This window comes from Lissotriton vulgaris, chromosome 6 (assembly GCF_964263255.1).
Source record: "Lissotriton vulgaris chromosome 6, aLisVul1.2, whole genome shotgun sequence".
NCBI lineage: Eukaryota > Metazoa > Chordata > Amphibia > Caudata > Salamandridae > Lissotriton > Lissotriton vulgaris.
Genome location: NC_141694.1, coordinates 1,260,089,538 through 1,260,104,585, shown reverse-complemented (window position 1 = coordinate 1,260,104,585; position 15,048 = coordinate 1,260,089,538). Strand labels below are relative to the sequence as shown.

The following is a 15,048-nucleotide window of genomic DNA, read 5'->3' as shown; positions in this document are numbered from 1 at the left end:
CCATGTGCACCAAAACAAATGTTGATGTATTGCCTGCAGCCACGGCCCGCGACGGTTCTGTGCCGAGTGCTCAACTCAGGCCACCTTGCTCCGCACTGCCTCCGCCCTGCTCACACAACAATCAAATCCACCACTGCGTGCGACACCCACCCAGTGCCACCATTGCCCACCATGAATGATCATTCATTGCGGACGACTGGAGTGGGTGGATAAACTCACCTGCTACTGGCGGCAGACAGGGATCTAGAAATAATTAAATTATGGCCGCACGGTCAGGCCTGCACACGGTGCCTCTGCCTCTCTGTCTCAGTCATCTGGGATGCAGGCAGTCACATGTACTTTTATTGCGCGAGGTCCAATACGCATGCGGCATGACAATTGGTCACCCGTCACCCATCAGCCTCACCCTAAGGGTGAACTGAAGATTTGTGCGCAGACGCAGCGCAGTCGGAGGAGGAGACAATGCATATGCGCGCTGCTCACAGGCACCTCCTTCTCCTCTTGATTATTAAATCCACCTAGCAGCAGGCTGCCTGCATGGTCTGCACTGGGTCAATGCAGTTGTGCTTTTTTCCCTGCGGGCTGCACCACGGAGTGGAGCCACGGACGGAGAAGAGTAGTAGTCTCAGTCTGTCAGACTCAGACAGTCAGACTACTGTGACTCTCTCTGACTCTCATGACTTCTCGGGTCGAAATTCTGCCCCAGCCACACAAGCGGCCCTCTGTCAGAAAACCAGCCCCCACCCCATCCAGCCTACTGGGGGATTGCCCGGTGCCTAGAAATACCAGTCCGGCCCTGGCTCTGACACCTTCTGGTAAAGTTTCTGCTATATAAAAACCGAAAGGCCACTGAAGCAGCCACGAAGGGACATGCTAACTCTGTGCAAAAAGGTAAACAGACAACTAAACTTTAATCATTTGCAACAGCAGCAGCTGAGACAAAGGCTTTAAAATGTCTTGAGTCCTATGTCACATTAGAAATGCAACATTATGTGATGTAAAGAAAACTGCCGGCTGCCTTAATTGAAAAGTATACCATGAAAGCAGGCTGCTGTAAGCGTTCCAGGGTCATTAAAATCGAAATGGAAAGGTAATTTAGATACTAAATGCTAGCCTCATCCTGTTTGGCTGCTGCTGAAGTCTGGAACAAATAAACATTTGGGGAGTATGTTCATAAAACTGAAGCTATCCCAGCCTAACTAATGAGGTCGTTACTGTTTAATGTCCACGACGTGCCATTTAGCCATTATTCCTTATGGCTGCTGTATCCTTTGTGGCGTCCCCTAAGAGAGCCTAATGTACTCTGAAGGCCACTGGGGGTAGTTTAAGAAATATATGTGACAGCACTGGTCAAACTAGTGTGCGGTGTCCTTATCATGCAGGCAGCAGAAGTTGAAAACAATCCATACAAAAATTTAAAAATAAACACTGCAGGAAGGACATAGGGCAACAAAGTCATCCAATGTGGTGACTTGGGATAATTAAAGAAAGGGAAAAAGAAAACAAAGACATTATTGCAAAGGTGAAGATGATTATGAACCCAAAAGGTAAGGTAAGGTAAAAAAAAACATCATACAGGCGTTGCTCTCAGAGAGGAATAGTGATTATCACTCAGATGTCTTACATACATATTACAGTAAAAACGTTTTACTTTGAAAAAATTAAATTAAATTCCCAAAACAAAAAGGTGATAATTTTAATGAAAAATATTGACTCCTCAAATACCAGCATTTGTATTTACTCAGTAATCAGTTTACCAAGTACAAGTATTCACTTGTGAGATTGCCACACATATAGATTATGCCTTGCATGCCCACAAATCACCATCTGATGCCCTGGATTCCATCACTATGGCATGAATTGCCACTAAGACGTCAGGGTAAACATTATACCAGCAGTGGACACCATCATGCCAAGGAGCGCCACAAAATATCAATAATTACTACCATTTTATCTGGGTTGAAATGATGCTTGTTGTTGGCAGTCAGCACCTCTCATCGTCTCAAAAGAGTGGTAATACTATTTAGTTCCACTTTTGTAGTGCGGTCTTGTAATTTTTGGTGGTAATTTCAGCACCGATTAATGCAACAAGTTATATGAAGGCACCTAAGTATCTCTGTCAAGTGGCCACATGTAAAGTGTGACACCGTCAGCAACTTCTGGTATATGGCTAATCAGTGGCGGCTCCTCCACTAAGGAGGAGGAGCATCACCCCACTACTTCTAAGCAGTGTGAATTAAGGAAACATAAAATGATACTAAGAACGTTTTTATTATTTTATGTTTCCGTGCTGCTTTGCGGGCGGGCGGGCTACTCTGCTCTCAGGGAAGGAGTGGTTTGGCCACTTAAAGTGGGCAATGACTGTATGGCTGGCCCTCTGGGGCCGGCCAAAACATCCATCCCCTGTTCGTATGTTCTCCATACAGGCTGCATTACAGCCTGCATGAAGAACATGCCCAGGCCTCCATTCCCTGGCAATGGACTGATCCACATCGCTCAGACCAATCACAAAGCTGCTTTCTGGTTTCTGTTTGGTGCTAGTGGAGTCCTGGTGCAGAGGAGCGACGTGACAGCGATATGGTACGTTTTTTTTATTGTTCCCCCCCCCCCCCCCCCCCCCCCCCCCACCCTGCCACCCCAACCGGTGCCAGAAGCTACTGTGGCTACTAGCAGGTTGCTTTGCTGTGCCCAGATTCCAATGACCAGGGCCAGATAAGGCCACACCGAGGCCCCAAAGACCTTCTACTTGGCTCTCATTCTTCTCTCTCCAGGGCCATCCTAATAGCCTTACAGGCCCATGGGCAAAACAGCGCACTGGGCCCTCCCTACACAACCACTTACAGGAATGGAAATGTTTAATGAAAAATTAGTGTTAAATTCTGGTCTGCATGTGTCTCCTAAGCTCGTGGGACCAAGTGTTAAGCCAGCACTGGCTCTCTCGTGCATTTCTTTATTTCATCCTCCGTTTCTGTCCTTTATTTATTTTATTTATGTATTTATTTGAGAATTTTGTAGAGCGCGCAGTGGCCCCAACGGGGCGTCCCGGCGCTGAGAACTCTGAAAGTAGAGGCCACGGGGTCCGATATCCAGATTTAAGAGGAAAAAAGATGTGTTTTCAAGGATTTACGGAAAGCTGATTCTGTCTGGCAGGTGCGTAGGGCTAGAGGGAGCTTGTTCCAGCGCTGAGAAGTGCAGACCTCAAAGGTTTTTCCACCTGCACAAGAGCGTTTAAATCGGGCAGTTTCCAGGGAGTGAAGGGTGTTGGAGCGTAGAGTCCTGGGGTTGGCATAAGGTCGCAAAATGTTTTTTAGGTGTGCCGACCCACTGCCTTTTGATGCTCGGAAGGCCAGTGTCATGGCCTTAAACACACATCTTTTAGATATGGGCAACCAGTGCAATTTGCGGAGGTGTGGGGAGATGTGGTGTCTAGAAGGGATATTCTCCACCAGCCGGGCGGCTGCATTCTGGACCGTCTGAAGTTTATGGCAGAGGCCTGCTGTGATACCAAGGTAGAGGGCGTTGGCATAGTCAAGATGGGATGTTATCAGTGCCTGGATCACAGTCTTACGGCAGTCCGCCGGCAGGTAATTGATGAGTCGTTTAATGGTCCAGATCTTTGCGAAGCAGGAGGCTGCTACTGTTTGGACCTGATTGTGGAAGCTATGTTGGTTGTCCCAACGAACTCCAAGGTTTCTTACCAAGTCTTTGGGGGTGGGGGCTTGGCTCAGGTCTTCCGGCCACCACATATTAGAATCCAGAGGGGAAGGTGAATTGAAAAATAGGATCTCTGTTTTCCCAGCATTGAGTCGGAGGGAGTTGGCATCCATCCACTTTGAGATGTCTCTGAGACAGGATTTCAGTGGGTCAAAAGCAGAGGCGGAAGGGGAGTCGAAAGTGAAGAGAAACTGAATGTCGTCAGCGTAGGAGGTGGATTTGATTCCCGCCTGGGCGATCAGTTTGTCCAAGGGGGTGAAATACACATTAAAAAGGAGCGGACTCAAGGAAGAGCCCTGTGGAACTCCCCATTTAAGTGGTCTGGCAGGGGAAGTGTACGGAGGGGTGAAGACCTGCTGTGTGCGGTCTGAGAGGTAGGATGAGAGCCATTTCAGAACAGCGCCACCCAGCCCTAAGTTCTCCAGCCTTTTCAGCAGGATGTTGTGAGAGACGGTGTCGAATGCTGCTGAAAGATCCAGCAGCACTAACACCGCCCTCGACCCTCCATCAAGCGTCCATCTTACCGAGTCAGCCATTTCGATAAGGGCCGACTCGGTGCTGTGGCCTGATCTGAAACCGTGCTGGGAGTCGTGGAGTAACCCATAGGTTTCGATGTAATGGGACAGCTGAGAATGTACCAGTTTTTCCAGGATCTTGGCTGGGGCAGGCAGGAGAGAGATAGGCCTGTAGTTGCTGGGGTCATCTGGATCCAGGTTGGGTTTTTTAAGGATGGGGACTAAGTAGGCATCTTTCCATTTGGACGGGAAACAGCCAGTTCTGAGGGAGTCGTTCCAGATGAGGTTGAGGTGGGGGTTAAGAACGGATGCAAGATTTTTGTATTGCTTGGCTGGCCAAGGGTCTTTAGGTGAGCCTGATTTGCACTTGAGGAGTTCAACCATAGAATCAGCTTCTGATATAGTAGCAAATTCGAGTAGGGTAGGCTGCGGGGGCGAGGAAGTGATGAGTTCCTCTTTTTGTCCTTCTATGATAGGGGTGGGGAAGAAGGAGTAGATAGCCTCAATTTTGTCCTCGAAGAATTGTGAGAGTTTGTCGCAAAGCGACTGGGAGGCGGGCTGGGTGCGAGTCAATGCATTGGGGTTTGTGAAGGATCTCACTATGTTGAAAATTTCCCTGGCGCCATTGCTGGCTAGTTTGATTCTGGAAGCCAGAAAGTCCCATTTGTGCTTCTCGATCATTCTCCGGTATTCTTTGAGGGCTGATTTATAGGTGGTTTTCCAATCAGGGAGTAATTTTGTCTCCAGAGGCGTTCGAGGGATTTACAGGAGGCCTTTTTCTCCCGGAGCTCGTCGGAGTACCAAGGTGCAGATGGTGCCGCCCTGAAGGTTTTAGTGGGTTTCAGAGGGGCTAGTGCGTCTAGGGCCTGATTAATCCATGCGTCCAGGTGGTCAATCTGTGAGTCCGGGTCAGATGACAGAGAGGGTAGGGAGTTTTTTAGATATTCCAGGAGCGTTTCAGGGGTGATGCGACTCCAGTTTCTGCCTGATGATTTGGGGGTGATAACGGGTCTAATGTGGCAAGGAATGTCAATCTCAAAAGGGATGAGGAAGTGATCTGACCATATGACCGGGGTGGGGGGAGAGGTCCGGATAGAAGGTAGGTTGGAGCAGATCAGATCCAGAGTGTGACCTGCTTTGTGCGTGGGTAAGGTAATTAATTGGACTAGGTTACAAACAGCTAGCGTAGAGATGAAGTTGCTGCTGTGCGAACAGGAGTCGTTATTAACGTGGAGATTGAAGTCTCCTAAAGCAGTGAAATTAGCGTAGCGTGTGCTCAGCTGAATGAGAGTCCGCCGGAGCCAGTAGATGAGAGGTATTGGAATGTGGGGGACGATAGATAAGAATTCCGGAGCAAGAGGAGGACGGGGAGGTTTGGACGCTGAAAGGTAGGCCTTCGATACAATCAATTTGTTCAAATGGAGGAAGGGTAACAGTCCATTTGGAATTGTGAATTGAGGCAACACCACCTCCTGTTTTACCGTTGGGTCTGTTTGCACAGATAATGTTGTAGCCCTCCGGCAGAGCAAGGGAGATGGCGGGATTCGTGGTGTCATTCAGCCACGTTTCCGTTAGGAAGAGCAGGTCCCAGCTGTTGTCCTGAAGGGACTGCCAGATGTCAATGGCGTGTTTGCTCAGTGATCTGCAGTTGATCAGTGCAGCTCTGAGGATCAAGGAGGATTGGGCTACGCGCGAGGAGGTGTAATTAAGGGTGTGAGCCGTCCTGATAGTAGTGTCTGGAACAGGAAGGGCGAAATTGCAAACCGTGCAGACATGGGCCTGGTTCCGAGCGTCAGGGGTGGGAAAAAGGCAGGTTGCGCAATGGGGGGTTTCAGAGACAGCAGCTCATTCCGAGTGTATGTAGCGGAGATATGGCTAGTTGGACGGAGATGAAGCCCGGCCCCGGTCGCGTCCTGATCGCGGACGAGCGCAGACGAGCTTGCCTTAAGCACGCCTTCGGTGCGCATTCGTCACGCCCGCTGCGCTCGTCCGCTGCGCTTCCGGTACTGGCACATCTTTATGAGGATATGATGAGGAGGGGGCGTGGCCCAGTCAGGGCGTGGGGAATGGCGGTAGTGAGGATCGGCGATTTCGCCCTTTCCAGCGCTAGTTTTGCTGGGAAAAGGGGTGCCTGCACACTGCAATCGTGTGACAGGAGGGGTGACTGAATTGTTAAAAAAGCGTTCAAAATACAATTTTAAAAACAAAGCAAAGTGCTCGATCTGTCTGTCAGCTCCCGGCTGTGCCTCAGGAGAATTTTCAAAGTGGTCTGCGCACTAGCAATTCAGCGCGCTATTTACGCCCCCTTACTTTCAACTTTACTTCTCACCTTTGATTTAGTATTTAGGGACCTGAAAGAATCCAGTACACTAGCGCTGTAACGGGATTGATGTTGATGTGATTGCGTTTCCATTTATCCTGTACCTGTTTATACAAACGCATAGAGTCTGTATGATATGTGTACTGAGCCCTTAATATTGTGTTGTTGTTTGCCAACAATATGGCTACTATCCTATCTCTAGTACTAAACATTGAACAACAAGCTGATTTACTGCCATTTGTTTTGAGAGCTGTTCTCTCCTTGTATTTCACTAAAACAAAAAAAAACATTTTGAACAAAAAATTAAAACATTGCAACTATGGGCCCACAAATCTCAGCAAGCAAACTTCTGGTGGGTATAAAGTCACAAGTGGCTGAAGGAGACCACATCTTAATTCTTAATAGTTTTATTACTGCATGTCATGTGTGAGATACTTAGCCAGTCCTGGTATTTTAGCCCAAAGCAGACTGCATTCTGTGACTTGTAGTTTCACTTGTTACATTGTACTATAGGCTGATAAATACCAGCTGCTGCTTGGTAAAAAGCCATGCCGGGCTGAGGCTGTCACGATTTGATGCGGTGTGGCTAGTTGGCTGTAGAATCAAAGTACATTTCTAATAAAAGAGAAATGATGCTCACGTGGATACTGAGTGATGCTGTAAAGAGCAGCTTTTAAAAGGCACTATAAAATACCACAAACTGCATACTCATAACCACAACACCAAGAGGAAGGAAACTTTACCTCGGGTTTTTGGCCTACTTCACAGAAAAGAAGTTAGCGTTCCAGTTGATAGATTAATGGCGCGCGGCTAAAAGCAGGTAGTAACGCATCAAACCCAACAGACAAAACGTTGGTCCACACGTCACAGGGGCACGTACAACAACTGAGTCTGATTTCTGCCGCCATGCGTCACTGGCACACTTCACTGCAGGGCTCCTTTGAAGTGTGACCGATAGTCAAAGCGTGCTGCGTCGCCTGAGGTAAAAAAAAATCTGACTATGGAATAGAAAATGACAACTTTATAGCCGAGGTAATAAAATTAAGCTATCATCGGAAGCGAGCAATAGTTTGTTTGCTTTACCTTTGCGATGATATCCGCTGTTTCATTGTAACTGCGACACTTCCTAATGCCACTGTGAGCCAGGAAGTCTTCCACGAGCCGTATTCCAATGTTGTATCCCCTGTGAACGATTAAATGAGTTGTTTTAAACAAAGTTTCAATTCAAACTTCAACACTATGACTTTGTTACAACATGTCTAAACGTGGTCTGATTGAGAGAGGCAAATGAAGGCCCCTATTATGAATAGTCCAAAAGTGTCCTTGACCCGCACAAAGCCCTGTATGCTCAATTGGAGTTTACCCTTCTGGATTATTATCAGGGCAATAAAGCCTGCATCTTACTTTATATTTCAGTCGGTTAAACCTGCTGTACAGTAACAGGGCGAAGGGCGCAGGAATTATTGAGGAAATGCAGAGTTTGGTGCAGTAAGTAGGGGATTGAAATAGCAACTAATAGAGTAGATCTGAATTTAGATATTAGAGTAGCCATGACTCCAGGAACCTCCTAAATGATCACATGTCATATCCTGTCGATATCATAATGTAGTAGAGGAGTCCCAAAGGTGTTTATCCTCTTAAGTATTTGCTAATAGCGTACAAATAGCATTTCCACTTTTAAATTGTGAAGAATCAGAATTTATATGTAGAATGTCATTTACTCAGGCGTGGGATGGCTGGCCATTCTGTTGCAGTGGATGCCGGGAAAGGGGGGAGGGGGTAGAAGGAGGAAAACAGCAGGGCATGCAAAGGTTTTCATCAGACCTTTAGAAGCAACATTTGTAGGTACTCACAAAACCATTGCAGGACGTTTTTCACACAAAATGCACATAGGCCCTTAAACTTACAAAATATGTGTCTTAGGATCCGATTACAAAATATGTGTCTTAGGATCCGATTACAAAATATGTGTCTTAGGATCCGATTACCAGATGGGTGAAATAAAATAGGATGTGGCCTTTACCACACTTGGTAAATACCTATACCCAGTACCAGGTGAAAAATTACCTCCGTTCTGAGTTTGAGGCATTACATGTGGACTGAGTATTTGGTGCAACAAAACCCTGGTAAATATTGGCAGGCTGTACGCAGCATTGTATTTCAGGGAAAACCTCAGGAGGTTGATCATTATGTCACAACGTGATCTGATCACAGTGCAAATTCTTGGATGCTCAGGGATCGGAATTTTCCAGTGGCAGTGCCTCCATGAGAGTGGAGGAGTGTCGCCCTTCCACCGGAGACCAGGAAACATGAAAAATAAAATGGTAATAAAACACATTTATTACCATTTTATTTTTCGTTCTGGCATCAGCCAAGTCTGAGGGTGGGGCAACAGCAGGGAGGAACAGTGTGCCACCCAGTTTAAAGTGTGCATGTCACTTTGTCTAACTGCCTTGCAATTTAAACACTCCAACTCAAGCTGTCTTAGACAGCTGGCTGCAAAGAATGCACTGATATCCAGTGCTTTAAGGAGCATCGCACCAGCGCGCTCTAGCCAATCCTTGTTCTTCTCTCATGCAGCCTGAGCAGCATGAGACAAGCGTCTTGGTTGGTAGAGGGGAGTTGCTTGCTGGAGCTCTGTGTTCCTGTGCTGTCTAGATGAAGACTAGCACCCAGCACGATGCAATAGGTAAGTAAATCTTTTTATTTTTTTTTAAATATTATGTTGGTTTAATTCACTGCTAGGCACTGTGAGAAACTCGCAGGGGCTTCAGTCTCAACTCCAGGGCTCTCAATCGCGGCCCATTATGAACACTGTTAAAAGCGGACCACAATTGAGAGGTTTGGCTTTGAGCCTAAGAGCACTGCTGGTTTTTATCAGTGCCTGTTAGTGTACCCATTGTCCCACCTGTTTAACTTGTCGCAGGCTGACACTGGTAAGTGCCCAATACATTTCGAACCTCTGGGAGTCTGATTTCGAGTGTGGTAAATAGCACTTACCTCTTTGGAGCACTCTTATTCAGGGCCATAGTGACTTCCCAAAAGACGCAAACAATGTGTTGCTCCTTGTAGGTCATGCCCTTAACTGCAAATACATGGATGGTGTAATTTTTTAGTAGTAACTTCAAAACTGCTAAATTTCGGAAATTCCCCTTGCAATAAATGAAGGCTAACTCTTTGAGTGAGTGGATGCGTGATCCCATTTCCAACAAGAGAACCATTGTGCCTATCAGAGAGGGTCCATTTCCCATCTGTGAAATGGGGAGCGAGCGACCCTGCACCCCCATTTAGTGTGTGTGTGCGTATATATATATATATATATATATATATATATATATATATCTGGAACACTCCAAACTTTCTCATGCAAGTAAGGCACTGACTCCGTGAAATAGATGATTCCAAATAAGTTTATTCACTCATTTAGGCTGCTTGACGCGTTTCGGCGGTATATTCACTGAAAAAACCATAGGTTTCAGGGGCGTTATAGTTAGCTGGACATTTTACTTGTACAAAACCATAGAAATTCCCCTGTTATAGTTAGTTCAGCTAACTATAACTCGTGCGCCTGCAATGCACTGCTGATGACGTCACATATTACATCTCTTATGACATGGTCAGTGACATCACTGATGACATCATTCAATGAATGTGTGTTTTTCTGAAAATTAAATACGTTTTATATATGTATATCTCAAGGTCGATGGAAGAATAAATGGGTATATAAGTGTCTAAATGGATGATTTTTTTTGGTTTTTGTAAAATTGACTTTATAATGGACTGATTAAGTGTATCTTAGTGAATACATGGGTTACTGAGTAATGTTTAAATATGTAAATATCCGTATCAGTCTCTCACTTTTTGCATAAGTGACTGCATGCGTTGGTGAGTAGCTACATGAGTGTCTATATGGGTTATTACTTGGTTTTTAGATTATCAGTATGAGTGTCTGTATGGTTCAGTGGAGGGTATTACTTAGTGCATAGTTGCATGAATGAGTGCATCACTGTTTTTATGTGTTGAAGAAAGTATGTGTGCAGGACTGTATGGGTGGATGAGTGTGTGTATGGCTGTGTCAGTGAGTGAATGACTGTCTCAATAGTGTCTTTATAAGTAAGTACATATATTTTAAACTAGTATATGTGAGTGTTGGTGTATATAAGTGAGTATATGTGAGAGTAAGAGATTGGAAGAGTTCCTGTGTGAATAAGTATGTGTTTCTATAAGTGATTGTTTAAAAGAGTAGGTATGTGTACGTTTCTGTAGAAGTAAGTGTGCTGGTGTGTGTATAACTGTATATGCAGGTAAATGGATGTTTGATTCTTTATTAGCATGAGTGACTATTTGTGTGAGTAACTCTATGGATGAGTGGCGGTGTATAACAGGATAAATAGGTGCATGTGTACGTATGTTAAGTGAGTACATGTATGAGTGACTTTATAAGACTGTTGGTGATTGAGTGGATGTGAATGTAGATCTTGGAATTACTGAATAGGTTGTTGTAACTGGCATTGGTATATCCATTGTTTTGAAAATGTTAGTTTCTATTTTTGAGTGTGTGTATCAAAGGGTATATCAGGGTGAGAGGAGGTCTGCCACTCTATCACAAGGATAATGTCATCAGTGATGTCATCAGTGATGTAATTTGAGATGTCATCAGTAATGTCATGAGTGATGTCACTGACCATGTCATGAGTGATGTAATATGTGACGTCATCAGCACTGCATTGCGGGTGTGCGAGTTATAGTTAGCTGAACTAACTATAACGGGGGAATTTCTAAGGTTGTGAAATGTCCAGCTAACTATAATGCCCCTGAAACCTATGGTTTCTTAAGTGAATTTCTAAGGTTTTTTAAATGCTAATTCCGAACTATAACGTGCCTGAAACCTATGGTTTTTTCAGTGAATTTCAACGGTTTTGTAAATGATAATTTCTAAATATGCCTCAAGAGATAGGACATGTGAAAAAAGTAGAGAAAACGCACAGTACGAAAAAAAGAAATACTGAAAGAAGCAACAGAAGTCCTCAAAGACGAAGAAAAGTACAGGAAGAAGGAAAACTTGCAGAAAGAACAAACAGAGGAGCAGAAAGAAGCCTTGTTTTAAAATCATCCTGCACCCTCAACTTTTTTTTAGATGGATACAGGTGGTAACGGAGTCTGACTAACCAGTCCTAGACGGTACAAAATGGGTGGTGATGGATGGAGCATCTGAACCAATCAAACACTCACACCTAGTCAACAGAACTGGGTTTAATCCATCACCGTTCTTTAGCCCACTCTGCCACTCCAGTTCAGACATGGCCATATGCAAATCAGTCTGACCCTGTGCCTCATGGGAACAGTCCAGCCCGAACTGCCAAGCCATGCCTTCCCTGGACCGGAAACAAGCTTCCTAGGACCAGTTTCTGGCATTACACCCGTCTTCAGCCAGGCTTGCTTGATTCCAGTGGCAAAGTGAGTAGGGGACTCACATCTGAGCATACCATGCCAACTTATGGCGAACAAAGCGGTACAAAAGGGGATGGTGATGGACGGAGCATCTGAACCAATCAAACACTCACACCCAGTCAACAGATCTGGGTTTAATCCATCACCGTTCTTTAGCCCACTCTGCCACCCCAGTTCAGACATGGCCATATGCAAATCAGTCTAACCCTGTGCCTCATGGGAACAGTCCAGCCCGAACTGCCAGGCCATGCCATCCCTGGACCGGAGACAAGCTTCCTAGGACCGGTTTCTGGCATTACAGCCATCTTCAGCCAGGCTTGCTTGAATCCAGTGGCAAAGTGAGCAAGAGACTCCCTGGGGTGCAACTAACCCACCATCTACCTCCACTAAGCACTACAGAGCTGCGTTGCAGAGAGTTGTAAAAAGGGGTGTGGCCTCAGAACACCTCTCTGCAAAGCAGCCCCTGGCGCATACTGGAGGTTCCTGGTGGGCTAGTTGGCCCCTAGGGACCCCCAGTATTCAAGGGGAATTCGTTCCCCATCTGCAAATGCGTCAGGGGGCGTGTTTGCAGAGTGCTGAAAGGAGGGGGCGTGGCCTCCGGCGTTATGCTGTTTTTTTTTAAGAAGGGGGCTGTGTAGCCCCCCTTCTTTTTCTCATTTTTTGGCGCTGGTGACCCCATCCCCCAGGGCCTGCTCTCTAATTTTTTTATAAAAAATGTATAAATTTGGAAGGGGGCCACGTGGTCCCCTCCCGAGGCCTTAATCGGCCTCGGGGATCCGATCCCCTGGAGCATGGCCTTTTTTAAATTTATTTTAAATGTTTTGGAGGGGGCAGCGTTGCCCCGCTCCTCTGGCCACCTATGGCCCCGGTGACCCCATCCCCCTGGGCCGTCCTTTCTATTTATTTTTTTTAATTTGGGGAGGGGGGCCGTGTGGCCCCTCCTCCAGGGCCACTTGTAGCCCCGGGGACCCCCTCCCCCGGGGCTGGCCCTCTCCATTGGAGACAGTGGGGGTGTCCTTAATCCCCTCACGGTCCCACCGGCTCCCCTCGTCCCTCGGGAGCCGGCATTACTTTTCCACATGGGGAGCTGCTAACATGCAGCTTCCCTTGTGGAAAAGCTATTTAGTTTGAATTTTGAAAGAGAGATTTCCCTGCTCTCTCTTTCAAAATTGAAACCAAGTTTGCTATGGCAGAGCGGGAGCCGCGAGGCTCCTGCCCTGCCATAGCAAACTACAGTGTCCCGGGGGTGGGCTCCCTGGGGGGACAGTGCAGGAGCCGGCCCTGGGGGGGTGGTGGTCCCCAGGGCCATCAAGGGCTCCAGGAGGGGGCCGCGCGGCTCCCCTACCAACATTTTCAAAGTCCCAGGGAGTGGTAGTTACCGGAGCTAGGGGGGTCCGTCACAGACCCCACAATTTAAATATTTAGAGCCCCGGGGAGGTCGCGGTCCCGGGGCATGTGGGGGGGCTTGAGCCCCCCCCACACAGGATTTTTTATTTAAAAAAACCCTGGGGGGTGGCGGTCCAAGGGGCTGCGGGGGAGCCTTAGAGGCCCCCCCAACATTATACTATAAAACCCTGGGGGTTGTGGTCCCCGAGGCTCGAGGTGGCCTTAGAGGCCTCCCTAACATTATACTATGAAGCCCCGGGGTGGCGGTCCCCGGGGCTTTGGGGGGCGATGTTACCCCCCACAATTATTCATGCTTTGCCCCGGGTGTGGCGGTCCCCGGTGCAATGTTGAGGGGGATTAGGCACCCCCCATGTTTTTGGTGCATGTCCCCAGGACTTGGCCCCCCGGGGGCTGTTTAGCAACAAAGCGCGGGAGCCTGCGCTTCATTTTTTTTGGGGGCAGGATCCGCGCACCCTGGGCGGAATTCGCCGATTTAAATTTTATTTTATTTTTTGGGGACTTGGGGGTCCTTGTGGAACCCCCTGATCAGGCCTAGCGGGGCAGGGTGTTTCAACCCTGCCCCCTTTTCGTGTTTTTAGCTTTTTTTTCTTAGGTTTCTTGTGCCTCAGTTCCAACGAGGCACAAGATGGCTGCCAACACTTCCTGATTTGGAGTGTTGATAGCCAATTAGCATACAGCTCGTGCTCGGCAGGGTGTGCGGATCCACCACGCCCATAGATATATATGTGATTTTACTTTTGATTTTACTTTTGATTTTCACAGCAACTACTGAACAGATTTACACTATTTAACAAAAAGGCACGAGTTTGAACCAAGGACTACCTCTTTGCTAAATTTTTTGTAATTCCGTTCAGCAGTTCGGGCTGTAGCTGCGACTAACCCCTTTTTGCTAATTGAAAATTGCATGGGGAAAACACGTTTTGGGACCCCCCTTTTTTCTCGACCCCCGCTTGATGAATCAACCCGAGACTTTCAGGATAGGAGCGGACTGGAGCTGGCCAAAAGTTTTGAAAATTTGGCGAAGCCTCGTCAACCGGCGCCAAAGTTATTGGGAATAGAATGTGGCGGATTTCCTATGGAAAATAGGTCCTAACTATAACTAACCACTTGTCGACCGCCAGTAGGTAATATATATGCCTGGAATACCATTTGAAAGAGCTAATAAATCTTCCCACTAAATACATCTGCTGCTTCGGGGTCCTTTGTCTGTTTGGTGTGGAAATCGCTGTGTAAACAGAAGGTGTCACGATATATATATATATTGTATAGATTTAATAAAATATCAGATACAAACATAAAAGTGGTTTCAAACCTTCCGCAATTCCAAGAATGGACTTAAGGTGCCAATGACCATACATTTAAAACAGTATTAATGATACCGGAAACCCAAACACTCATATAGTTTCACAAAAGTATAAGATTCAAATAGTCAGGATTTTGTATGAGTAGAAGTACAATGTATTAACACATTGTGTAATCTTGTGTTCTTCTGTACATTCCACGTTTTTTTTGTTTAAATTTGTTTTTGGGTATTTTGCATTTCATTGGACAAGTTGACATCATATCATTATAATATGTTAACATACATCTGTTGTCAGTTGAGCGATAACTGTAGAGAACAGAGTTCATAACCTTATTGCA

At 46.5% G+C, this 15,048-nt stretch overlaps 1 protein-coding gene across 2 annotated transcripts in view; it reads right to left on the bottom strand.

The window, feature by feature from the left end:
• Window positions 1-15,048, bottom strand: part of TRAPPC3L (trafficking protein particle complex subunit 3L) — a 606,266-nt gene that overhangs the window by 273,399 nt on the left and 317,819 nt on the right. For both annotated transcript variants that reach the window (XM_086927373.1, XM_086927374.1), the window contains one exon: window positions 7,633-7,732. In XM_086927373.1, coding sequence (XP_086783499.1) covers window positions 7,633-7,732 — 100 coding nt within the window. The remainder of the gene's footprint in view (window positions 1-7,632; window positions 7,733-15,048) is intronic.